Raw genomic sequence first — 26,470 nt, forward strand, 5'->3', positions numbered from 1 at the left:
AGCCTGAACTACATATTGAGATTGTTTCAAGTGAAGAATTAAAAAAAACAGAGCTGTCGTGGCTGGGGAGATGGCTCAGTGGGTAAAGAGGTTGCTGAGCACGTACAATGACCTGAGTTCAGATCCCCAAGCATCCAGATAAGATCAGGACAAGATGACACACATTCGTCACTGCAGCACTGGAGGGTCAGAGATGAGGTCAGAGATGAGGCCCTAGGGTCTTGCTGGACAGTATAACCAAAAGGACTCTGTCTCAAATCAAACAAACAAACAAACAATGGAGAAGCAATTGAAAAATTCTAGTGTTGGGGCTGGAGAGATGGCTCAGAGGTTAAAAGCACTGACTGCTCTTCCAGAGGTCCTGAGTTCAATTCCCAGCAACCACATGGTGGCTCACAACCATCTATAGTGAGATCTAGTGCCCTCTTCTGGCATGCAGGTGTACATGCAGGTGGAGTACTGTATTCATAATAAATAAAATAAATCTTAAAACGAAAGAAAGAAAGAAAGAAAGAAAGAAAGAAAGAAAGAAGAAAAATTCTAGTGTTGATGTTTGGCTTCTATACACTTCCACACAGCAAGCAGGCACGCACACACACACGTGCACACTAATCATTCGATCCAGCAATCCCACTTTTTATAATTCCCAAGGAAGTGAAACCAGCAGGTTGCAGAGAACCCGACACTCCATGTTCATTTCTGCGCATTCAGATTGGGCAGGAAAACGGGCAGCCAAGCGTCCATCAGCTGCTGAGTGGGTAAAGGAAATGTGGTACATGTACACACTGGAGTACTGCGAGTCACAGAAGGAAAGCGGTGCTGGGAGTCATGGTAGCATGGGTGGAACTGCAACATTATTTTCTTAGTGAAAGTAATCCAGAGAACAGAGAAAAAAAAAAAAAACTAGGTCACCTCACTCGTGTCCAATATAAAAGTTGATTTCTAGAAGCTGAGGTTAGAACAGGAGTTGCTAATCAGAGGAGCATGGAAGGCTGTGGCGAGGAAAGACTGGCCCATGAGTTGTAGGTAACAATAGATAGTGCACCGTGTAGTTCAGACAGCTACGTGAAGGAGTCCTAATGTTTTGATCATGAAGACATGTTTGAGATGGGTGTTTACCTTGAGTTAGACACGACACTGTGTATGTGCATCTGTTGACACACTCTATGGGTACGCCATAAGCACACAAAGCTTATGGTTTAATGTCTTTGCTTAAACGTGAATGCTTTTACGGTTTTTCAGACAAGGTCTCATGTAGCCCAGGCTGGCCTTGACTTCACTGTACAGCTGAGGACGAAACTTCTAAGCTTCCTGGTGCTCCCGGATCTGCCAAGTGCTGGGAGTACAGGCATGTGTCCTCCCATGCCCGTTTCTGAGGCTACAGGTTGAACCCAGGGCTCACCACATGCTAGGCAAGGACCCCCAGTCGAGCTACATTCCAGCCCGGAAAGAACAGTTTGTAATCCAGCCATTGTCTAGCTCCCTTACTTGTGTTTAGGGACACTGGGAAATTACAGCTTGAGTACAGTGTGCGGAAGGGTGGCTCTGGAGCATTCTTTTCCCCACCGTGGCTCAGACTTTTCCGAGCTGCTGGAATACCAGTCTGTTTGTTGCTGGGTTCTATTGCTATAGATACTACATCAGACACATCCCTTTGACATGTCTTCCTTTCCACACATACTGTCTGCCGAGCTCTGGCCCAGTACTTTGTGGGTAATGAAAGTTTGTTTGTTTGTTTGTTTGTTTGTTTAACAGGAGGTCTGTTTCTTTACAGCTTCAAATTGATATACCAAAAGCTAGTTGTTCAGTTTCTGGAATGGTGATTTGTTGAAAACATTTGTTGCTTTCCAACTTATAATGTGTGCCTTGTGTTTATGTTATGCTATAAATGGTTTGGTTTTTCTCTTATACTTCCTGGTGCAGCCATAATCTAGGTCCAGAATTCAGCATGAATATGAGGCATGCTTATGAATGAGTGCTCATTTATATAAGCTCCTACTAATATAATCTTAATAATGCATGTCTAGGAATACCTCCAATATTCTTCATATATATATATATATTATGTACATGTATATATATATATATATATTATATGTACATGTATATGTATGTGTATAGTGACCTCCATGTTCGCCTCTTATTACCACTCTTTCTCTTTCTGTATCTGCTCCCAGGGTTCAGAATCTCCCTTCCACATAATGCCTAATGGAAATAAGTACATGTAGCCAGTCACCCCACTTCTCACCGTACTTAGACACAGCATCTCAGAGTGGTGGTTTCGACTTCTGCCATCGCCAACCCCTAGGGCTTTGCCTGCAACATGCAGGTAGGAGAAGGATAAAGCTATGACATCACAGTGCTAGGCCACATGTGTGCTTGTAATATCAGCTCTGGTCATGAAGAGCAGTCACCAGAGGACGATTTGCTCCTGCCTCTCTCTCTCTCTCTCTCTCTCTCTCTCTCTCTCTCTCTCTATCTCTCTATCTCTCTATCTCTCTATCTCTCTATCTCTCTCTATCTCTCTATCTATCTCTCTCTCTCTCTATCTCTCTCTATCTCTCTATCTATCTCTCTATCTCTATCTCTGTTTACTCCAAAGCCAAACATTCAACTTTACTTGCAGAATTAGGACGTAAGTCATGTTAGGTTATTACTGTCAGTTATGTAGGTAAAATCCCTCCAGGTTCCACCCAGAACTGCTCGCCCCATTGATAATGCTGAGTTGAAAATAAGTTCTCATGAGTGAGACTGGCCTGGCCTTAACTGCTGGTGACTTGAAATATCAGCTAGCCAGGAGAAATGACCGGTTGAAATGTAGTACTTCTGTCTTCCCCTTGTCTGAACCCCCGAAACAATACTCCCCTCTTCCTGGCATAGAATGAGCTTTAGTTTTAGACTTGTATGTACTCCCCCCAAATTTTCAGGAGCATCAAAGCAGGACTCCTTGGGTCCAGATGAAAACCCAAATAGAACTTTCTTCTAATCCTTGTTGGGTTTTTTCTTCCTGATATTTTATTTGTATTTTGAGACAGTCTATGGCCTGGCCTTGAACTCACTGTGTAGCTAAGGATGACTTTGAATTCTAACCCTTGCACTGGGATCACAGGCTTGCACCGGCATGCCCACTAAACAGAGTGCTCTACAGCCTCCAACAGGCTGTCTTCCAAAGATCTTGGGTGACAGGAGGACTCAGGTCTCTCTGGACTGCGGCATCTGTAATGCCGACAGGATTTACCCTTCCCTGTACTTGTGTTTTTCTTAAGCACCGCCTTTATATTTCTCCACGTGGGGAGAACCCTGACACCTGGTTGCACATGGCTACATGGTTCTGGGGTGTGCAGTTTCACAGCTGTAGTCCCTAGAGAGAAATGCCTGTGGTGTAAATGATTGCATCCCAGCAAGGGGTCTTGAGGCTTTTCTGCGGGGGGGGGGGGGGATGAGGGGGAGGGAGGACTCTTGAGACCCTGGGGAGCACTAACCCTGAAGGAAAAGGATGAAGAAGAGGGGTCCTCACAGAAGAGGGTGGTCCACAGGTTTCTCGTAACCAGGTGTCTGCCATTTTAGCCTCATGGGTTCCTAAGGATTTACTGCAAAATCTAAGCACCTAATTTACACTTGGTCAACTTAACTGTGACCTTAGAATTTTGCTCTTTTAGCTTGAATTATAATTATATTTCAGGCACGTCCTAGCATTTCTTCCTAATTTGTCATTTTGAGCGTCTCAGAATTAAAAGTCCAGTGAGAGGCCCTTACAGTTATGACACCAGAAGAATGGTGCCTTGGATCCCCATCATTTTTGTTAACCCCCAAATCATTGTTCCCAGGAATGTATGCAGTTTGTTTTGAAGTTCGGTAGAGTCAGAAATAGACCAGTTCTCTAAGCAAGGGCACAGGTGGGAGCATCAGCTTGCTTTCCCCCCTCATACAGGACTCAGACTTCATTCCAGGTGACAGTGAGCATACTTGACACGCTGACAGTAGATACACTGTGTTCTCCCCTACAAAAACATTGTAGCTATGTGAGATAATGCTTATTAACTGAATGCAGTCATTTCAACACACACACACACACACACACACACACACACACACACACACTTCAAAAACATTCAGCTTATTAGGTAATATTTTTTTTATTTGCTGTTTATGTTTTGGGAACAGGCATTCCCCCACACACACACTGTGTGTGTGTGTGTGCGTGTGTGTGTGTGTCTGTCTGTCTGTCTGTCTGTCTGTCTGTCTGTCTGTCTGTTTGTCTGTCTGTCCCAGGCTAGCTTCAGAATCTCTAGCCCAGGCAGGTCTCCAACCTGAGACCCCCTGCTTTCTCCCTGAGTGCTGGGGTTCTAGGTATGCGTCACCACAGTGGCACTGTATGTAAGGTCTTCGGTTACTGCGTTATAAGTTGTTTTGGTTTTTTCCTATTCTGGGAAAAAGGGAGTCTGAATTAATTTACAGCTGATAACAACCTAGGTATGTTCTGAATCCATAAAGTCTTCAGGGGTCCTCCCCATGCTGCTCAGAGCGCCGGCCCCCAGCACTGAGTGGTACCTGTCTCCAGCTCTGTCTTTTGCTGGAATTTAGAATTAGATAAGGAAGCTAGGCCCCCAAGTTATCATCGTATCCATGGAAACAGTTGAAAGCCTCTCAATTAAAAGTGTCCCTGCAGGCTAGCGAGAGTATTCAAATGAGATTCTCTGAGAAGCCAAGTTATCCTCAAAGTAGAGCCGGAGAGGACAGAAGAGCCAGGAATCTGCTAGTACACTAGTTGGGATCACTATTTTCTTTCCATTCAGGGAAGAATTTTATCTTGATGTTTCATTTGTAGCATGTTTGTTGGTTTTGGCAGAACCACTGGATAGTGGTCCTGTTATCTGCTAAGCTTTTGTGTCCACTCATGGGTCACGGAAGTGTTTGGAAACCATCTGAGCTTTTGCTCACACTTGAACATGAGTCACAGATAAAGAGCCTTTTTTTTTTAATTGATAAAACCCCAGAAGAATTCTAAGTTGGAAAGAACCTGTGGGCCATTAAGTACCAACTTCCCGGCATGTGCCTGCATGATGCGCTCAGAGGTCAGAGGAGGGAGTTGGATTCCCCGGAAGTGGGATTATGGATGAGTGTGAGCCCCGCGTGGGTGCTGGGTCCTCTGTAAGAACAGCGGCCTCTTCAACCCCCCTCACCTTATGCTTTAAGGAAAGCCTTCAGCGGCCATTGCCAGAGTCTGCTGGGTTACACATGCCTCTTTAGGCCGGAACTTCTCTGGGTGTGATTGTGCACACTGACAACCACTGCAGTCAGGAAGCTGAAGCAGGGGCAGCATGAGTTGAAGCCAGCCTGGGACTCATAGAGGAAGTTCAAGGACACAGGGGCTGGCTGGGGCACATGGCTAGACATGAGGGGCCACATGGCTGGATGTGGGGGGCCACATGGCTGGAGGTGAGGGGGCACATGGCTGAAGGTAGGGGGACTGCAGAGTAAGAGGAACTGCAGAAGCGTGGAAAGGGAAGGAAGAAGAGGAAAAGAGATATCAAAAACCTTGTGATAAATTTTTGATATGTTTTTCTTTTTCATGGTAAGCAGCTGGAGAGATGGCTTAGTGGTTAAGAGCCTTTGCTGCTCTTCCAGAAGTCCTGTATTCAGTTCCCAACATGGTAGCTCACAGCCACTTGCAACTCCAGTTCCAAGGGATCTGACACTATCTTCTGACTTCAGTGGGCACTAGGCATATATGTGGTACACATACATACATACATACATACATGCATGCATGCATGCATACATACATACATACATACAGGCAAAACGCTCATGTACATAACAAATAAATCTAAGCTTTAAAATAAAAGGAAAGACAATAATTGAATACCTGTCAAGCCAGGTGAGATCTCTGCTTGGAGGTAGGCTGTAGAGACTACAAACCTGGCCCAGCTAAACCAGCACCAAGTGGTTCTAGAACTCACATAGAAAAACAGGATGCAGCCATACACTCCCGTACCCAACCCTAGGTGGGCAAAGATAGTGTAACCTTGGGGCTTGAGGGCCAGCCAGTCCAGCTGAATCTATAAGCCCGTGTTCAGTGAGAGGCAGTTCTCAAACACTTAGGCGGAGCTTAGTCAACACTCTGGCCCACAAACACAGGTACACACTCACCCACACACAAGTGCAAATACACGGACACACAAACATACGTGTATGTATGTATGTACACACACACACACACACACACACACACACACACACACACACACACAAGCATGCATCTATTTGTTGCCCTAAGAAACATACCTTACCCTCAAAGATAAAACCTTAGGATGAAAAGTTTTTCAAGCCTGTAGAACTGGAAAGAAAGCAGGGGTTGTTGCTGGGATATCTGACAAAACAGACCAATTAGTCAGATGAGATAAAGTTACTCAATACTGATTAAAAGGAAATGACAGCTTGAAACACGTATGCACCAGACACCTAATTTCATAAAACCAACGCTGTTGTATGCAAAGACACGCACAGATTGACCCCAACACAGTAATAATGAGTAACGTCAGTAGCCCTCTCTCACTAATAGGCAGTCTAACAAAAACTCAACAAAAATGTATGTACATTTAGAAGTTAGATCTCAGGGGCTGAAGAGAGAGATCAGCCGTTGGGCATTGTCTCCTCTTCCGGAAGACCTGGGTTCACTTTGCAGCACCATCATGGTGGCTCATAGCTGTAACTTTATATCCAGGGCATCCGATGCCCTCCTTCTGGCCTACATGGGCACCAGGCAGCAATGTGCAACACAGATATACATTCAAACAAAACACCCACACACATCAAAATAAATCTAAAAGTTATTTTAAAAGAAATCAGATCTCAAATAAATAGCTTCATGATGCATGTCAGGGCCTTGGAAAAGCAAGAACAAGCCAAAAATAAAACCAGTAGATGGAAACAGACAATCAAGATCAGGGCATAAGTTAATGTAATGAAACCCTCAAATTCCAAAGAATGAATGATACAGTTCTTTAGAAAAGTAGACAAGACTGCCAAACTTTTAGCCACACTAACCAAAAGAAAGTTGATGCAAGTTAATAGAATTAAAGAGAAGGGAAGCACTGTATCAGATACCAATGAAAGCCAGAAAATCATGAGGGCCTGTCCCTAAAACTTCTGTAAATGAATGTCTAGACTCATATGACCTACCAAAACTAAGCCAAGATTAGATAAATAACTTAGAACTCCTTTTTTTTTTTAATTCAAGCAACAACAATAAATAACTATAAACTAAAATAAAGGCCAGGTCCAGAAGGGCTCATGCTGACCCGACCAGCCCTTTAAATGAGAACACTAGTGATTCCCAAACTATCCCATGACAGGAGGCGGGGACACTGTCATTTTAGGAAGTCACATGACTCTGGTACCAAAACCCAATAAGTACAGTAATAGCAAAAAAGAAAACCATAGACCAGTCTTCTTAATGAACAATGTGCCATTCTCAATGAAGTACTTACAACCAAATTTAAGAACACATCAACAAGCCAGGCGTGGTGGCGCACGCCTTTAATCCTAGCACTCGGGAGGCAGAGGCAGGCAGATCACTGTGAGTTTGAGGCCAGCCTGGTCTACAGAGTGAGTCCAGTAAAGCCAAGCTTACAAAAAGAAACCCTATCTTGAAAAATCAAACAAAACAAAACAAAAACACATCAACAAAATGATCATCCCCCACAATCAAGTTGGCTTCATTTGAAAGATGCAAGGGTGGTTGACCATACATAAACCAGTAAATACAATCATCAGATGTGTGGTCTCAAGGACAGAAATGCCTAGAACATCACAATAGATGCAGATTGACAGCCTACCATCCCTTCACGATAAAAGCCCTCGAGGGGGTTGGAAAGATGGCTCAGCAGTTTAGAGACAGTTAGGTTTTCAATACCCGCCTCAGGCTTGCTACCTCTAACTCCAGTTCCAGGGGTTTCTGACACGACTGACCTCTCATGGTACCTGCACTCACTTGTGTACACACACACACACACACACACACACACACACACACACACACACGATTTAAAATAATAAAAATAAATTCAAATAAAGTTCTTAAGTAACTTAATAGAAGAAAGATAGCCCAACACTGTGATCATATGTGATAAACCTATAGCCAGCAATGGAGAAAAGCTGAATTCGTTTCCACTGAAATCAGGAACAAGACAGAGTCATCTGCCTTTTCCATTTTGGCATTCGGGAGTGTACACACACATAAGTGTAGTATGCATACGCTGAGGTTGAAATGGTCTTCCTCTACGTTCCTTAACTTTTAAGGTAGGGTACCACACTGAACTTTCAGCTTATCCTTGCAGCTAATTTGACCTCCAGACCCCAGGATGTACTAGTCCCCACCCTCACATCCGTTTTGGAATTAGAGTCGAATACCACTACACCTGGGTTGTACGTGCACGCTAGAGAGCTTATGCTTGCATAGTGAGCACTTTCCTTACTGAGCCATCGCCTCAGACTCCCCTACCCCCAAGACTTTTCTCCCCTACCCCCAACACTTTTCTCACTCTGATTAAATACAGTACTTGAAGTCTTAGCTGGGGCTATAGATAAAATATGGGAAATAAAAGAGATACAAGCAGGAAATCACTTTCTTTATTTGAAGCTGATACAATCTTACGTGAGAGACTATGGGAACCCCACCAGAAAACTCAAAGCTGATAAGCACTTTTATTAAAGTAACAGGACACCAGAAATAATATAAAATAAATTCATATACAAAATTGGTAGCTGCCCTATATACCAATTACAAACTGAGAAAGTAAACAAGGAATCAGCCCCATTCACAATGCCTAAAGAAGTACCTTGGAATAAACCTAAGCAAGGCGGTGAAAGACCTCTGTGATGAAAACTTTGCAACACTGAAGGAAGATGAAAAGACCTCCCGTGCTCATGGATTGGAAGTTTTAATATTGTGAAAATGACTATGCTACCAGAAGCGAACTACAAATTCAGCTTAATACCTGTCAAAATCCCAATGTCATTTTTCACAGAAATAGAAGAAAAAATGTTAAATTCATATGGAAGCACAAAATACCCCAGACAGACAAAGCAATCCTAAGGGGAAAAGAAAAAAAAAAAAGAAAGAACAATTTTGAGTTGGTTCATACCTTCTTTCGGGGACTACAGAGCTACAGTACCAAAACAGCATGGTACTGGCATAAAAGCGGACGCCTACATCAGCCAAACAGAGTAAAGAACTGGATGTAGATGCATGCAGTGGCGCTGCCTACAGTTTGACATGATGTTAGTAATAGACAATGAAGGAAAGAGTCTCTTTAACAAACCATGGTGGGAAACTGCATATCCACACACGGAAGAGTGAAGCTAGATTCTTTTTTTTTTTTTCCCAAGACAGGGTTCCTCTGTGTAGCCTTGGCTGTCCTGGAACTCGCTCTGTAGATCAGGCTGGCCTTGATTCTTACTTCTTTCCTGAAAAAAAAAAAAAAGTCAACTCCAAATAGCAGAAGCCCTGAAGACTCTGGAACCAGTAGGGCAAACATTTCTAGATGTTAGCATAGAGGCTAGAGCAGCGGCTCCTGGTTAGGAGTGCTTGCTGTTCTTCTAGAGGACCCGAGTTTAGTTCCCAGCACCCACATTTGGCATCTCACATGGAACTCCAGCTCTGGGGGTGGGGTGGGGCTCTGACAGCTCTTCTGGCTTCCTCAAGTACCTGCATGCAGGTATGCATATACACACATGTAAAATTTAAAATCTTAAAAGTATATATATATTGGCGTGAGCAAGGGTATTCTGAATAGGACTCAGAAAGCAGGTGAGAGATGGGATTTCATGAGATGAAAATACTTCTGCACAACCAGGGAAACAACAGAGTGAAGACACAGCAAAATGGGAGCCTGTTTTCAAAAGCGGAACTACAAATGGCCTGTAAAGATGAAAAACTGTTGAACCGGCCATCAGAGAAATGCAAATAAAAGCTGCATTGAGATCCCATCACACCCCAGTCAGAATAGCAGTCATTAAGACAACAACAAACAATGGTTTGGATGTGAACAAAAGAGAAGCCATATGCACCGCCGGTGGGATATGAACTATGGAAGTCAGCGTGGAGTTTCCCAGAAAGACAAAAAAGTCACCCACCTTATGACCCAGCCACCACTTCTGGATACTGATTTAATACCGTGACCACAGGACAGAGACATTTACACCTCAGTGTTTTTTACAGCTCTGTTCTCCAGAACTGACTTGTGGAACCAAGTGTCTGCCAGGACAGAAGCGAATGAACAAAGCGCAGTGTGTGCACACAGTGGATTGCCTTCAGCCACTGAGGAAGAATAAGTTGTCATATTTGCAGGAAATGAATGCTGGATGGAGATCATCGTGTTAAGCAAACGGAGTCAGCCTCAGGATGACAAACTCCAATGTCTTCTCTCACTAATGGGTTTTAGATATACATTACATGCGTTACATACATTACATACCATGTACATACCATGTACATACCATACATACAAACATACATACATACATACCTAAAATCATGTATGTACAGATGATGTGAAAGTAAAAGACTCTAGGGATGGTGGAGAAGCCAGGAAGAGGAGGGTAACAGATTGGAGGGAGGAATTCTGTTCAAAGTACATTATATAGTTTTATACTTGCCTCATATACCAAGTACAATAAAATAAAAAATAAATGAATGGGGTTGGGAAGATAGCTTAGTCAGTAGGATGCTTGGTGGACAAGCACGAGACCTCAGCATTCCATCCGCAGCATCCATGTAAAAAGCTGGTTGTGGTGGCTCCTGTTTGTAGCCCAGGGCTGGGAAGGCAGAGACAGACAGAGCCCTGGGCCTTCTTTCCCAGACAAGCTAGGCTAATAAGTGAAAAAGTTAAAAAATAAACCAAGAGGATGGTGCCTGAAGAACAGCACCCAAGGTTGACCTCTGCTGTGGATACACACACACACACACACACACACACACACACACACACACACACACACACACTGCACATACGCACAGACACAGACACTGTAAATGCTTGATAAGTTTAAAGCTGCTTGAAAGGAGTGGCACATAGCCAAGGTGATATGTTAGTTACTTCAGTGTGATCATCACACACTATAGCCACCTATTAAAATGTTGCCATGTACCTCCAAAATAACATGTATAATTTCTATGCATTTGATTAAAAATTGTGAGGGGGAAAAAAAAACAAGTTTCTCTCTCCCTTGCATCTCTGCTTCTTTGTCTTTCATACCAAGCAAATCGAGTCTACTTCTCCAGTGATGAACTTTTCAAAGTGCATCATGTGCACTCAGTCAAACCTCCTTAGCCACTGACAGAACGAGCCCAACCAGAGAAGACGTTAACACTGTGACAAGTTGGGCTGGCCTCCTTCCAGCTCCGAGCCTTAACACCACTGGCTACATTCTATTTGATTTCTCTGGCAACATTTTTTTTCTCTGTATCATTTGTGTAAGTGCAGATTTGTTTTGGTGTTTCTGTTTTCTGTATGGTTTTCCCCCATGGGATGGGGGGTAAATGTACAAGTTCTAAGTTTAGACACAAACCTGGACTAGCCATGAGTCTATGCAGCGCCCCCTGCAGGGTGCAGCTGTCATGCCACATCCTGGGGCTCATACCATTTTGCCCACTGCTTTGAGACTCCCCAGTCTTCTCTTGTGACTTTAGTTAAGCCCCCTATCGTTTTTGCTATGTTACATCTTTATAGTTTAGCGTTGTGGCTTTTCTTCAAGCACATTCGGTTGTCCTTAAGTTGACACCCCTAAGAAGAAACAACTCAAAAGCCCTAAAATGCTGCTCCCCAAGTAGATTGAAAGTTACAACTCCTACACCCCAGTTTGATTGGCACTGCCTGGGAAGCACATGGAAGCCAATGCGTGGCCCGTTGCATCAGGAAGCGCCGAGATAGACATCTGCTCCATTCTGAAATAACCCAGGACCTTCAGCCGTGACCCAATGAGCAAACGGCTCCAGCTGACATCCTCCTCATCCGAAGTCAGATGCGTCCGCCCTGTTCCAGCTCGGTGGCAGTGCTGTGTACACGAGATATCCAATGTCTGTTTTTAGATTGCATGGCAAACCATGCCACAATTATCCGGAGGTATTTTGATTTGAGAGCTCAAAAAAAAAATTAATAGGAAAATAAAATATTGATGGTTTTGGGTATTTTAGACTCTCTGTTCCCAAAACACTGTCACTAGTTGCCATAGGACAAGCCTAAGTAGATGCAGCACATTTTAGAGAAACAGTGTCATAATTTCTGACACGTTTTGATGTGTTCTCACACTTTAGAAAGGAGTTTCTTTTAAATGGGTATTGCTTGTGGAGAAATAAATCTTCTTTGGCTTCCTTATGTGGTAGAAGAATAAAGGAATTGAAAGTAAGGGAATGACTTTTGTTGTTTCTTTAATCTCAACCTCTAAAGTCTAGGGAATGCCTCCAACAACTAACATGACCTTTGGGACCGGGACCTGACGGGGCTGCCCATGAGGCTCAAGGGTAGGTTTGGGAGGGGGGCGCTTTTCCTTAGGAAGCTTGTGGGTGCTGACAGCCAAACCTGCAAAGTTTGCATTTAATCTCATAGCTCCCCTCGTATTTCTGGAAACATGCCAAGGGCTTCCAAGTGGCCCTGAGGGACTTAAAGTGACTGTTCGTTCTGTTCAAAGTTGTCACATCCACTTGTGGTCACATCCACTCTTTACTCAGAACTGTATGTATTTGAAGGCACTGAAACAAAGATATCACCTGTATTTTCTCCATCCATATTCTGATAGCAGTGTTTTATGCCATCTGTCATTTTACCAAAAATATAAACAGATACTCCTGCAACGAAATCTGTTTTTCTCCCTCCCTTTCCTTTGATCTTTGCCTTCTTCCTTTCCCTTCCTGTTCCTTTTTCCCCTTCCCCTTCCTCTTCCTTTTACACGGTTGGCGGGTGACTGCTGAAAGGCTCATCCGGGAAGGTAAAGGCAAGTGAAGTCACCCTGACCTGCTGGCAGATCCGTGTCCTGGGTCCTCATGTGTTCTCTCCCCCTCCCAGGGCGTCCTCTCCAACATCTCGTCCATCACTGACCTCGGTGGCTTTGACCCAGTCTGGCTTTTCCTCGTGGTAGGAGGAGTGATGTTCATTCTGGGGTTTGCTGGGTGCATCGGAGCGCTTCGGGAGAACACCTTCCTTCTCAAGTTCGTAAGTATCGCAGACTGTCCCCAGCTTGAGAGCCAGCCTCTTTTACACCAGGATGGCAGTCTTAACTGCAGGCAAGATGGTAAGGGTACCAGAGGCCTAGGACAAAAAAAAAAAAATTGTATGGCCCAGGCTAGTTTTGTATCTCAAGAACTCTTCAATCCTGCCCCCTCTGCCCCTGCCCTAGACATGCCACTTTGGCAGCGCACATGCAGTTTTGTGCTTCTATGCAACAGACTTGACTCCAGTCCCTAAAGTAGCTTTAGGGAGGAGTAAGATGCGCTGTGTGTGTGAGTGTGGGTGGGGAGTGTGGTAAATAGAAAGCTATACAGATGATGGCCTAGAAGAACCAGGCCCTGGCCCAGCTCCTGTAGCCTGTCCAGCTCGCAGTGTGAATAGACATGGCGAGAGGGTAAAGCTGGATGCCCTCCTTTGTTTTAAGGTACTTTTCAGGGTTTGTGTGACTGTGGTATTTGTAGGGGAGGGACTCCAGCAGAAGGTATGGAAGTATTCAGGGCAAAGCAGAGAAGGAACAATAAAAACCTTCCCTTTGGAGCCCCTTTCCAAGCAGAAAAATGGCACGTGCCTGCATATTGGAATCTTACGTAAGAACAGTAAACGTAGCTGCCTCTGTGAAATAGAAATACAGCTTCCTTGTTGATTGATGCCATCGGATATAACTTCAAGTTGCTTTCTATATCTTGGGAAAGTAAGGAGTAAGCTCGCAGGGCCCAGAACATGTTCGTTTCTCCAGGAATTTGGTATGGGTTGAGTTTGGCCTTACTGTGTGTGGAGGCTGGCATGCCAGTGATTTCTGTAGAAGGAACATTCACTCTCCTCTCCAAGAACAGATAAAAGATCAAAAGGCCTGCCTCACTGTGATGAAGGAGGACACAGGAATTCCCAGAGAACAACGCTGTTTCAAATGTTCATATGGCACCTCTACTGACTCATCTTCTGGGGTCATTTTCACTTAAAACCAGAGCCTATTGTAGAACTAGTCTGAACAGCCATACAGTATGTGCGTGTCTGCTGGGGCGTTCTCTGGTCTCTTCTCACGAGCATCTGTCTCTAAGAGGAGATTGCCATGCCACCCCAGGATAACCCGTTTCAAATGGGGGCAGCTCTGGTTCCCTGAAACTCTTGGAAGCTGTTACCCTAAATCTTTTCACGTGGCTCACACCTACACAGATGACCTGGGGGGGGGCGTGGCATTGGTCTCAGGCACAGTCTAATGAGGAGCTGGCTTCTTCCGGTTCCTTGTGTGTGGTGGGCGTGGCCTCAGATCATTTCCTGCAGTGGGAATGGGGGAGTTAACTCGCAGAGGCAGGCATGTGTGTCTGCCAAATACCTGATATTGATTGAGTTTGGACTCAATATTTGGTGTGTATATTATATAACGAGAGAGTTCACCAGGGTAACTGGGAAAGTGCCCTTCCCTAACCTTTGGAGGTGAGAGCAGACATCTAAGATTTTTTTTTTTTTTTTTTTTGTGGCTGCCCAGCTGTTCCGTGCACATGCGCATCCATTCTTCGGGTTCTATTCTTTCTGTGATGTAAGGACTGTATGTGTCCATGTTTGTAGTGGTACCCTGTAGAGGAAGTGGGGTTTTATATATGAGGAGGAAGATGGGGAGCACAAATGCTAATTTTCTTATTTTTCTTTTCAGAGGAAAATTTAGTTAGAAAGTATTGGTACCGCTGGTAATTAAGAACTATCCATTGTATGCCTCACTGAGGACAGCTTGGAAGGCTGAGCTGGGGGCCCGAGAAGTAGAGTTTGTGCCTTGGCGTCCTAGACGTTGTCAGGCCCTGGCGTGGTCCTTCTGGCTCTCGTCCCTCGCTCCCCACAAAGAAGCCCTGGTGGCTCCATGCCGTGTGAATGGCCACACCCCACCACATGTCCCCCTAATGTTTCACCTCAAAAATCACAAAACAGGTTGCAGAGGGTAAAGATGCAGGGGAGGGAAGTGGGGACATGCCCGCGTGTGGAACTGGAAGTCAGGAATTTTCCCCAGGGTTCTGAGCAGTTACCCCACAGCCTCTTGCTCTCTAGCCTTTGACCTTGTTGTCTGCCTTAGCCAGAAGGCTCCTTTTGATTGCGCTGTGGTGTTCTTTAAAGTGTTTCCTGAGGTTGGCGTTTCCCAGGCAGGAGGCAAGAGCAGCTGGTGTTCTTGAGCAAGCCCTTACCCATGATTTCATTTTCATGACTGGAAACTGTTTTCGTGTCACGGCCACACCCCCTCCTACTTCCCCTCTGACCTCTTTAAGATGAACGGATCTATTTCACGCTGGATAGGAGGTGCAGGGAGGAACTGAAAACAACAAATCCGCAACAGGATAATGTAGTGTCTGTGGCATCAAGCCACGGTAGCAAATGACGGGTGACTGTAAAACACGGGGTGATCTACCTTTCAAGTTAGGAAAAAGGCTTCCTTGAGGTCGGCGGAACCTTGTTCGTATGTCTGGCAGTGTGTTAATCGAGAGCCACTTGTTAGGCCATCACATGGGTCTAATGAGAAGTTCCTGTGGCTCATGTTTGGTTTGGGCTCTGTTGGTTAAATCATCCAATGGGACACCAGCGGCTCTAAACTGTGATTAGGAAGCGATCTTTTAAATTTTTTTTAAAGCCCTTTCTTGAAGTGTAATATTGAGCACATGAACAAACCTTAAGAAGCAGAAGGCCAGGGCTGGAGAGATGGCTCAGTGGTTAAGAGCACTGTCTGCTCTTTCAGAGGTCCTGAGTTCAGTTCCCAGCAACCACATGGTGGCTCACAACCATCTGTAATGTGATCTGGTGCCCTCTTCTGGACTGCAGTTGTACATGCAGGCAGAGCACTGTACATGTAATAATAAATAAATAAATATTTTAAAAAATTAAAAATTAAAAAAAAAAGAAGCAGAAGGACCCGTTTTGGAGATGTGCACAAACCGAATGTGATTCCAGCCCTGACCCCGTGTGACCTACCATGTAAGCACCCCCTGTTGTATGTTTCTTCTGTCTTAGTTTTCTGTGTTCCTGGGGATCATTTTCTTCCTGGAGCTCACTGCTGGGGTGTTGGCATTTGTTTTCAAAGACTGGATCAAAGATCAGCTGTATTTCTTTATTAACAACAACATCAGAGCCTACAGGGATGACATCGATCTGCAGAACCTCATAGACTTCACCCAGGAATACGTAAGTTCCATGTGGAAAAAGTTCTTCTCACAAGGTGACTCCCACAATGCCTTGCGTGTCTTTGCCAGTTGAAGACGCCCAGCTGACTTTCCTGCCTGCTTCCCGTTACTTGCTTATTTGTTTGCTTGTTTGTTTATCCTTAATCCGAGGCTTACATTCACATCCCAAACACAAATGTTCTGGTCTCATTTGTTTCAGCGTGTGTTGAATTAGACAAAGGTACAACTCTTAAGCAAAAACGGTGATTGTCATGGTTGTCCCCCTTCTCAGACTTTGAAGAAAGTTGCTTTTCTTTATGTTTAAAGCATTATTTGATTAAATATGCGTTTTCCTTCCCCTGTAGCTCACTATAATATAATTAGCAGGGTATTTGTTTATAGAGTTTCTGACGTGTACCTACCTAGACAGCACATGTGCGCAGTCCAAACCAAAAGTGTAGAAACTCGTAAGGCCTGCTGGCTTCTAGCAAGTGGAAGATGAGCCAACCCTGCCTGCCACACAGGTGTCTGAGCGTGACTGTGTGACTGACTGTCCCTGTACTTCCTGTACTGAAAACGGAACAGGCAGATGTCACGTCACTCAAAATGCAAAGTGGCACAGATGAGGTGCCAAGAGATACACCATGTCATTGACCTTGGACTGAAAGATATTTGAGGTCTTTCCCCGAGAGTAAAACGAGCTACTGTCTAATCCGTACGGATAGTCAGACAGTCTAGTGCTGTCTCATAGTAGGCCTGAGATGGTACTGACCCTACAGATTAGCAGGTTTTCACACACCTGCACTGGGGGAAAAATGAGTAAGCCAAGCAAACTTGGTCAGTGGTGTCTGTGGCATTAAAGTTTAGAGCAAGATCAGAGGCCACACAGAAGCTCAAAGCCTTGCTTTGAGGTGGAGAGGTTGAGTCAAGAAGTCAACGCTGCCTCAGCAGTGGGTGGGTGTTGAGGACGGCCATCCTTCCCTGGTGCGCAGCACTGGCCTGAGGTCATGGTTTCGCCCAGTGGCTGCAGAGCAGCTGCTGTCTTGAGCAGGCATCGTCCAGTGTGAAACTGAGCCCTGTTTCGCCTGCTCAGCAGGCATCCATGTTGTTAGGTCATAGTGGATGCAAGCACACTGCTTTCCAGGTCTTCTCCTTGGCTCGTCTGCATGACAAAGCTGTTGGGGGCTTTGTGGGGGAACCTGTGGTGGCCAGCCCAAGCCCAGAGCAGCAGCCCAGCCTGCTGAACACATTCACCCATGTTCCTGAAGTGCTGCCTGCTCTGCTCAGCAACACTGATCCATAGGATTCTGTTCTGGAGTTAAATGTTTTGATTAGCTGTGGGTCCTTCCTGTGAGCCCTAAAATGGCCATGGGTTGAGTTTTATTTACTTAAGACACTAAGATAATCAAGTGTGGGAGGTGGTGGGTGGGGTGACATTATAGCCATAATCAGTCCCCTTTAATACCCACCCAATTACCAGGCGTGGTGGCGCACGCCTTTAATACCAGCACTCTGGGAGGCAGAGGCAGGTGAATCGCTGTGAGTTCGAGGCCAGCCTGATCTACAAAGCGAGTCCAGGACAGCCAAGGCTACACAGAGAAACCCTGTCTGGAAAAACAAAAACAAAAAACCAAACAACAAAAAGAAAAGCACCCAATTGAACATAAAAACCTATTCTTTAAAAAACTCTAGCATAACATGCAGGGGATGAGGAAAGGGAGGACTGCCTCTGACCCTCTGACAGGAGTTCTGGTACCTGAGATTTCCTGAGATTTCATCACTTCCCCTTGGCGGAAGGTCTAATAGGGCAGAAGAGGGAGGGAGGGTGGAAACAGGAAGATAAGAGTGAGGGGATAACAATCAGGAATGTAATATGAAAAAATTATAATAAGTAAAAATTTTTAATTCAGCATAGAGACAAATGTAATGAAAATTAAGCCTCTAAGAGTATAGGAAGGTGGGGTTTGTTCTGTGTGTGTGTGCCTGTGCGTGCGTGCGTGCGTGCGTGCATATGGTTGTGGAGATTGGACCAGAGCCCCACCCATGTTTAACCACTGTTCCCTGTTGTTCACTGTCTGTGAGGTGGTTCTATAGTGATGACACATCAGAACTCATCAAAAGGCCTAGTGTTTATCTGATGCCACTTACACTCAATGAAACTGATTAAGAACCATTAAAATAAGAGCAAGTCCTTAAGCACAACCACCGTCGCCTCATTATACGTTACCAATGTTGCTTGTGTTTCATTTTTCCTTCTAGAAGGTTCTGGCTTATCCTTCTAGAAGGTGACCAAGCCAACTTGGGGAGCCTTCACAGGGCCACTTAGGTTAATTTTGACTGAAGTAAAGTCTGAGGTGCTGGACCTGGCAGGGCTAGCCTAGCTGACATGGGTGTGGGGCGCAGGTGGCTGGCACCTTTCTAACTCTCTCCTGTTTGCTCTAGTGGCAGTGCTGTGGGGCTTTTGGAGCTGATGATTGGAACCTAAATATTTACTTCAATTGCACAGATTCCAACGCAAGCCGAGAGCGGTGCGGTGTGCCATTTTCCTGCTGCACTAAAGACCCCGCGGTAAGAGCTGCTTGCTGCTGGCAGCTGTGGGCCCCGCACCCCGCCCACCTGTGAGGGCACAGTGACTCCTGTCTCGAACTCTCTTCTCATAGGCCCATGCCTGGTTGTAGGCCCTAGAGGAGGCGGATGTGCGCCGATCTTCCCAGTCAGGACAGGATGACTGGAATTAATTTAGCAAGTGTGTGCTGGTTCCTATACTGAGCCTTGGTGCGCGTTGGCTCATGGGAGGTCAGGAAGGGAAGTCCCTTTTCTGAGGTGAAAGAAGCAAAGCAAAACAAACAAACCAAATGACAACAGTAGCAAAACAGGGCCTGTGGAGGACAAGTGACTTCCCCCAGATCGTAATGCTGGCAGGTGACAGAGTTGGTGCCAGAGGCAAGCAGCCTGCCTGGGTCTCTTGTCCCCTCCGTCGTGAGAACACAGGGCTGTCTGCTCTATAGCTTGGGCTGAGTAAGCCTTATCTTCTCATCTGAGTTCTGGGCCAGGACTTAGAAGTAAGAGGAGGGATTGAGACAAGACAAGGTGGGAATGCTGCTTGAGGAGCCACGGTGGCCAGAGAGTGGCATAAGGGTGGATGCAGTGGCGGCCATTTGGGCCTTACTTTAAAAAGAAACCGTAGAACCCATGCACGGCTGCCCCTTTTTTTATGGCATGTCACACTGCGTGCGTGGTTTGTAGAATGAAAAAAAAAAATACTCGAACCTTCTGTATTGTAAGTGAAAAGATAGAACTGAGGGTTAGTGTGGCCCCTGTGAGAAGGGCCTACTGCCCTTCCTAGACAGGCCTGCCCTTGCCCACAGTGGAGCACAGTGGCTACAGGCAAATTTCACAGCCCCACCCCCACCCCGCCACCCGCAAGGCTGGAGGCTATGGGACTCCTTCAGCGAGGCTGGGGTTTTAGGGTGTTGAGCTGCTGCCCATCCAGGAGGCACATCATCCTGGGCTGAATGTCATAAGAACTGTGGCACCCTGTATGTGACACCCAGCTTGTCTTCCTCCTCTTCTGAGGCGGGTCAATTGGCAGCAGGATGCCCAGCTTAGGCAGCCTGGGCACGGACTGGCCAGCATGACAGTCCTACATCAACTATCTATGGGAGTCACTAGGCAACTGCAGATCCCTCAGTAGGTCTGTCTTATGCCGTGAAGTCTGAGCTCGTGAGCTCCCACCTCTGACCCTCAGAGGGGAGGAAGCAGCTAATGCACAGTATCTCCAGCCAGACCCTACAGATGTTAGGCAGCCGGTTTGACATTGGCAGTGTTTTGCAAGGATTGAGTTTCACTTTTCTCTTCCTTTCTTCCCCAGGAAGATGTCATCAACACTCAATGTGGCTATGATGCCAGGCAAAAACCAGTAAGTGCAACTGCCCCTGTGGCATACGTAGCACACAGGGGATTTGTTTTTGTTTTGTTTTTGGAAGGAGCGCTTGCGCATGGCCAAGACTGTATCTGTGATGCTCTGCTCTCTTCCCTTGTAAAGGAAGTGGACCAACAGATTGTAATCTACACAAAAGGCTGTGTGCCCCAGTTTGAGAAGTGGCTACAGGATAATTTAACCATCGTCGCTGGTATTTTCATAGGCATTGCATTGCTACAGGTAAGATGTGGGTCCTTGGCGGTAGCTCAGACAGTGGCGCCCGGGGAGATGAAGCCAGGAAGGGATCTTGGCTTTGCCTCCTCAACCCCATAGCTTCAGAGACACACTGGAGGTCCTGGGAACAGACCGGAAGGAGTGGGTTTCTGTTTATTGAAGGTCTGCCTATAGATCCGAGAACATGTCAAGAAGCCTTTTCTCCCAGTTGTCAGCTGGCATCCATCGTTTCCATGGGCTTAGAGGACTGCGCTGTGACAGCTGGGGTGGACATGGCTGCTCAGAAGATTCTGCAGCAAGGACAGCGCTGTGTGCAGATGCAGAAGTACGTGTCGTGTTGTCTCTCATCTCTCAGGACCAGCGTGCCAAGGTGCCGGTGAAGGCAGCAGCCTCAGAAGCTGCCCCCTGCTGCTGCTGTGACGCTTTCTGTGGAGGTCACACACAGGCACACACAGTTGAAGGGAATGAAGTCTTAAGTGAGTCGGAAGTCACCTTGTGTTCCTGGACTAAAAGCCTCAGTATCGTTCAAGTGGCGTCACTGCTCACATTGACCTAGAGACTCTGTGCGCTGCATCTCAGTCCCACTGTCCTCATTCAGTCATCGGCAAGCTGGGCCTGATTCCACAAGAGACCAGAGTAGTCAAACAAAGTGCAAAAGAACAGAAGAGGAAGAATCCATGTTTCCTACTTACAGCTTAAGACCACAGAGGAACAGGGTTCAAGACAGTCTGTGCACTTGTAAGGTTAGCCATCACAGATAAATGGGATTAGATTCCAGACCCACTCTCTGTGACCTCTGTATGCATAAGGGAATTGAAACCAGGCAGTGCGGAACAAAGCAGAGCGTCCCCAAAGATGGAAAAAAAAATGACTCAGTGGTGAAGAGCACTGGCTGATCCTCCAGAGGACCCAGGTTCGATTCCCAGCCCCTACATGATAGCTAACAATTGTCTGTAACTATAGTTCCAAGGGATCCGATGCCCTCTTTTGGTCTCCATACACACTGTATGCATGTGGTGCACAGTTATGCATGTAGGCTAAACACTTACACACATTTAAAAAAGAAAAAAAACTTTTAAGAAGGGGGAGGGGGAATGTTGACAAATGGTACAGAAATCCTGATTTCCTGTCTAGAAAAGAATGAGGCTTAGACACCTATCTCATGTCGTAGTTAAACATTAAAGTAGATCAAAGACCCAAATATAAGTGTGGTGTGCTGTGCGCCTTAATTAATGTAAGCTTTGAAAGATTGATGCGTGGCAGCCAAAATAGGACAAAGCTAATGGCGTTTCATCGAAATATGAAACTTACACACTAAAAAAACGACGCCATTAAGTTTACTCACAAAACAGCAGAAAATGTTTGTGAGCAGTTACCTGAAAGGGTCTTAATTTCCTAAACTATATAAACAAGGCTTTTACCAAACAAGAAAAAAGGCCAGCCTGGGCTACCTAGCAAGACCCAGCTTAAACATGGAGTGTTTCAGTAGACGTTCCTCCAGCAAAGATGGACAGGGCCTATTGCATATGAAATGATGTCACTATCATTTGTCATCAGAGAACTGCAAGTCAAAATGGCCGTGAGATAACGTTTGCACACAACCAAGGGTGGCTATCGATAAAAAAAAGACAGTGGGCGGTTCCTGAGGATGTAGGGAGGAAACAGAAATGACTCAGGTCTTTGGCGAATAATATGGTTACTGTGTGGCCCCACCATTTTCCACGAATGCAAGCAAAAGGAATGAAAAACCCCATCTGCCAAAGCATTTGCACACACGTGTTCACAGCAGCAAGAACTGGGAGCAAATGGAGAACCCGCCAGTCGATTTTAAAGGCCTTGCGGTGGGCTTAGTACTCAGCCATCAAACAGGAATGAGTCGAGCAGGTGTGCGCTGCAAGCCCACAGTCTCAGCCCCAGGGAGGCCGAAGGAGGACAAATTAGACTGTACAGAAAGACCGTGTCTCAAAAGCAAAGCAAACCAAAACAACTAGGGCAAACCGGCTGGGCATTTCTTTGCGAGACTCATCACGGTTTCTTTCTTCAGCTGCTTTTGTGTAGAACCCAGCACTGTATCCCTTATCTGCGCCGTGCTGCTCCTCCCTCTCCCCCGCCACCCCCCCACCCCCCACCCCCCAGCCCCCGACCCTCTCCACCCCCATGGGCTCTTCCTCCCTTTCTGAGTCAGCAGTCAGGATTGGCCTCTCACCACAACTTCACGGTGCCCCTGGGAGTACCCCAGGGTCTCCCCACCCCCACCTCTGAGTCATCCCAGCCCACCTGTGTCCTTGCCTCAGAGCCATCCCCCACGCAGTCAGCCTGGGGCTCTGCCTCCCACTGTGACCTTGTTGCTGGGGATGGAGGAAGCCCAGGAACTGATGAAGTTGCACACCCAGGGAAGTGGTGGAATCTTCCTTCAGAATGTCACCAGCCTGACCTCAGCAGGGAGAGCAGGGCAGGAGCGGCAGTTAGTTCTCCAGCCAGACAGGCTGGTCACCAACAAAAAAAAAGTTCCCTGCATGTGTGACTTCAGTAAGGCTTATTACCTGAAAGAGCAGGTGAGATCCATAGAAGGAGTGGGTGCCCTTGTGACCCACCTGTGCCAACTAGGTGCCCTCGCTGGGCTTCAGCCTCACTTCCTCATACACAGCCGTGTGACGTAGCTCAGCCTTCTGTGCATTGTATAAAATGGTCACTGAAGTTCTTTAATTTGTGCCATATAAATAAAGAAAATTCATAGTTGGTCATGAAGTTTTAGGACACTGTGGTCCATACCTTACAGGGCAAACGAAGAGAGGTTTGTTTGGGCCTGTGGATCAGGGGATAGTGCCCATGGTGGGGAAGACAGAGACGCCATAGCAGCAGCTCCGAAGCAGATAACTCACTTGGCAGGTGTCCCTGGCTAAGCCACAGTCTCAAATGTCCTGCTACTTCCCCATACAGTGCCACTCACTGGGGACTGAGTATTCAAGCTCATGAGATTGTGCGGGCTCTTCACGTTTGAACGGTGCGTGAAGGAAGTCCGCACATTGTCTGAAGCTGTGTTCGTGGCTTGTCAGCATGGGGCAAGTCCAGAGAACAAGGCACATGAGACCTATCTAGGCCACAGGGAGGTTTGGAAATGATTCCTCTTGGTACCAGGTTCGCCTGAGGGCAACAGACAGTTTCTGAATTTAGCACTGAAGAGCTAATAGTCATATAGAGTCATGCTAAAATTACAGGTTTTTATCTTCTCTCTCTCCACTCTTTTTTTTTCAGTTGTTGGGTTTTTTATTTGTTTGTTTGTTTTTGTTTTTGAGAGAGGTCTCAGGCATCCCAGGCTGGTCTCAAACTTGCTGTGTAGCCCAGGATACCTTCTGATGTCCTTGCCTCTACCTACCCAAGCATTGGGATTATGCATGGTTTTTGTGTATGTGGGACAAATGATGCGAGCTACCTCACCATTCCCTGTATATCAGGTTAAGAATCAGATTACAAAAAAAAAAAAAAGAAAGAAAGAAAGAAAAGAAAAGAAAAAAAAATCAGATTACCAAGCAGAGAGGGTCAGACTCATTGGCCGAGGAAAAGCCAAAAGCATCTGAATTCCACCATCTAACGTGGTTTCTTCTCCTCTTTTAGATTTTTGGGATCTGCCTGGCACAGAATTTGGTGAGTGACATCGAGGCTGTCAGGGCTAGCTGGTAGAACCCTGCGAACACTGCTGCAAGACACTGGACTGACCCCCCTCTCTAACTGACTCTCCATGTGCTGGCCGGTGGCGGGCTGCCGAGACCCCCCGGTCCCAGGCCTGCAGTCCCACCTTACGGAGCTGCCAAGAACTTACTTTCTGTGTGGGTAAAAGTGGGACGTGCTGCTCACTGATGGAACTCTTAGAAAGAAAACCAAGACAGTGTGAACGTCACCGAGTCTGCACTGTGAAGCTCTACTGTAGCCGTGAAGTGATGGCCGGATGGAAACTACCAGAAAGGGAAAAGAGGGAGGCTGGGCGCTGCGTGAACTTGAATTTATGGAGAATACAGCTGTGCGCATCTTGGCTAAAACTTGGGCCCTTACCCCCAGGATCAGAGTGTCTTGGAATCTCAAGGCGCATTTCAAGAAACCATTGCAACTGTCGTCCAGAGAAGAAAACAGCTGTCCCCTGGGTTCGGATTTTGAGATGGGTGAAATGGGTCCCGTCACGTTGCACATAGGCTCTCTGTCCTGAATGTCCCCTCGCGAGAGCTGGGGATTTGGTTGCAACCAACTAGGGTGGCGGAGGTTGTGGTCCACATTTCCACAGGGCTGGTCTCCCCTCTGAGTGGCCAGCCTGACCTTTATTAATGACACCCAAGGAGAAAGTGAGGTTAATGAGAGACACCAATTAAACGCTTCCACACCCCACCTTACCAAACTAGTGGTTGGGTTCTTCAGATATTCTGGAATACTCTGGGCTGCATTTGTGCGTGTGTGTGCGTGTGTGTGTGTGTGTGTGTGTGTGTGTGTGTGTGTGTGTGTGGTGTTTCTTTTTTTATTGGTTGTTCTTTTAGTTCTTTCTGTCTCCCAAAGGCAAAGGCTATGACACAGTCCTCCGTAGTGGTTCCTTCCTCAGCTTAAATAGTAAGTTTTTGTATAATCTTCACCTGCATGTGCCGTGACCCAGAATCTACCATGTTCTTTTCCAAGGGACGTTTGAAGAGCATTCATCAGTGTTTATGTCGTGGGTCCCCAGCCTTGGGTGGTTGTGGCATGTTGCCTGAGCCATGTCTTCACATGGCCCTGTGGGCTCACCGTCTCTCCCAGCATCCAGCTCAGCTTCTGTACCTTCCCTGTCCTCCTCACTGAATGACAGAAAGCCCACTCCCAAAGCAGGGTTGGCACAGTCAAAAGGCATTTAATGAGGGCTTTTTTTTTTTCCTTTTTGCAACTTTAGTTTTTATCATGGATTAAACATTTTTTAAAAAGCAAGCCTAGTATAGTGCATGGCCAGAGCTCTGTCCTCGCTGAGGTGGCCTTGGGGAGGTAACAAAGCACAAATACTTGAGGGGCTGCACTGAGGCCCAGCCAGGGTTCTGTGGCGCTAGGTGGGATGCCGCCTTCAGGCTCTTCTCCTGCTTCGTGCCCACTGGAAGGGTCCTAGATTTTCACCCAGCTTGTGCTATCCCCTGGATGTTGCTTTCGTGGGGAGCAGATTTTGGTCCATGGGTTATTGAGGAAACCTCAGCCTCTGTGATAACAGTTCCTCACCCACCAGCTAGTGTTCTGAGTGGAAATGTAGCATGGTTTTCCATCTCCGCAACATAAGCGTTGCTATGGCTGACAGGACGGACACAGTCTGCTCAGACAGAGGACAGGCAAATGCTCCTTTAAAGTCTCATCTCCCCAGTTTGTGTGTGTGTGTGCGTGTGTGTGGCTCTGCATGTATGTATTTGTGTCTGTTCTAGGTAGAGATAGTCACTCCATATGTGGATGTGAGGTCACGTGACTTCATCCCTGCTCGTACCACAGTGTCGTTTGTGACGTCCTTCAGTGTGGACACTCGTGCTCTCGGATTGGCACTTCTGTCGTCTTTATTACCTCATTCTCCAGTGAACTGCTTCTGGCCAGTCAATTCAGAATCAGGCAAGAGCCCCACCCTCTGGCACATCCGGTGAAGGCCAAAACACAAGCCCAAGTGAGTTTTAAATTTTAATCACCCTTTATTTTTTACACTCGAGAGTGATTGTAATAAAAGCCGTCATTAATAAACTTGGTTCTACCTTACCCGGGATCATGTCGTCTTACTTGTCTGAATATTTCTCAGATGGTAGCTACTGTGAAACACTGGAATAGATTATAAAAACACCAAGGACCTGGGCCAGGGGGGATGGCTCCTATGTGATGTGCCTAAGACTTCAGATTCAATCCCATGTCCCAGCAACCCCATTATCCCCAGGATTCCTAAGTGGGGGATCAGAGTGGGGCTCCAGGACTTA

General features: G+C 46.3%; 1 protein-coding gene across 3 annotated transcripts in view; it reads left to right on the forward strand.

Annotated features, from left to right (window-relative positions):
• Nucleotides 1–26,258, forward strand: part of TSPAN5 (tetraspanin 5) — a 191,439-nt gene extending 165,181 nt beyond the window's left edge. For all 3 annotated transcript variants that reach the window (XM_084757411.1, XM_084757410.1, XM_084757412.1), the window contains exons 3-8: nucleotides 13,068–13,214; nucleotides 16,218–16,388; nucleotides 18,809–18,934; nucleotides 20,238–20,285; nucleotides 20,412–20,528; nucleotides 24,138–26,258. In XM_084757411.1, coding sequence (XP_084613537.1) covers nucleotides 13,068–13,214; nucleotides 16,218–16,388; nucleotides 18,809–18,934; nucleotides 20,238–20,285; nucleotides 20,412–20,528; nucleotides 24,138–24,203 — 675 coding nt within the window. In that variant the 3' untranslated portion in view covers nucleotides 24,204–26,258. The remainder of the gene's footprint in view (nucleotides 1–13,067; nucleotides 13,215–16,217; nucleotides 16,389–18,808; nucleotides 18,935–20,237; nucleotides 20,286–20,411; nucleotides 20,529–24,137) is intronic.
• The last annotated feature ends 212 nt before the right edge of the window (nucleotides 26,259–26,470 follow it).

The sequence above is a fragment of the Acomys minous genome, assembly GCF_964271855.1.
Source record: "Acomys minous genome assembly, chromosome: 14".
Classification (NCBI taxonomy): Eukaryota; Metazoa; Chordata; class Mammalia; order Rodentia; family Muridae; genus Acomys; species Acomys minous.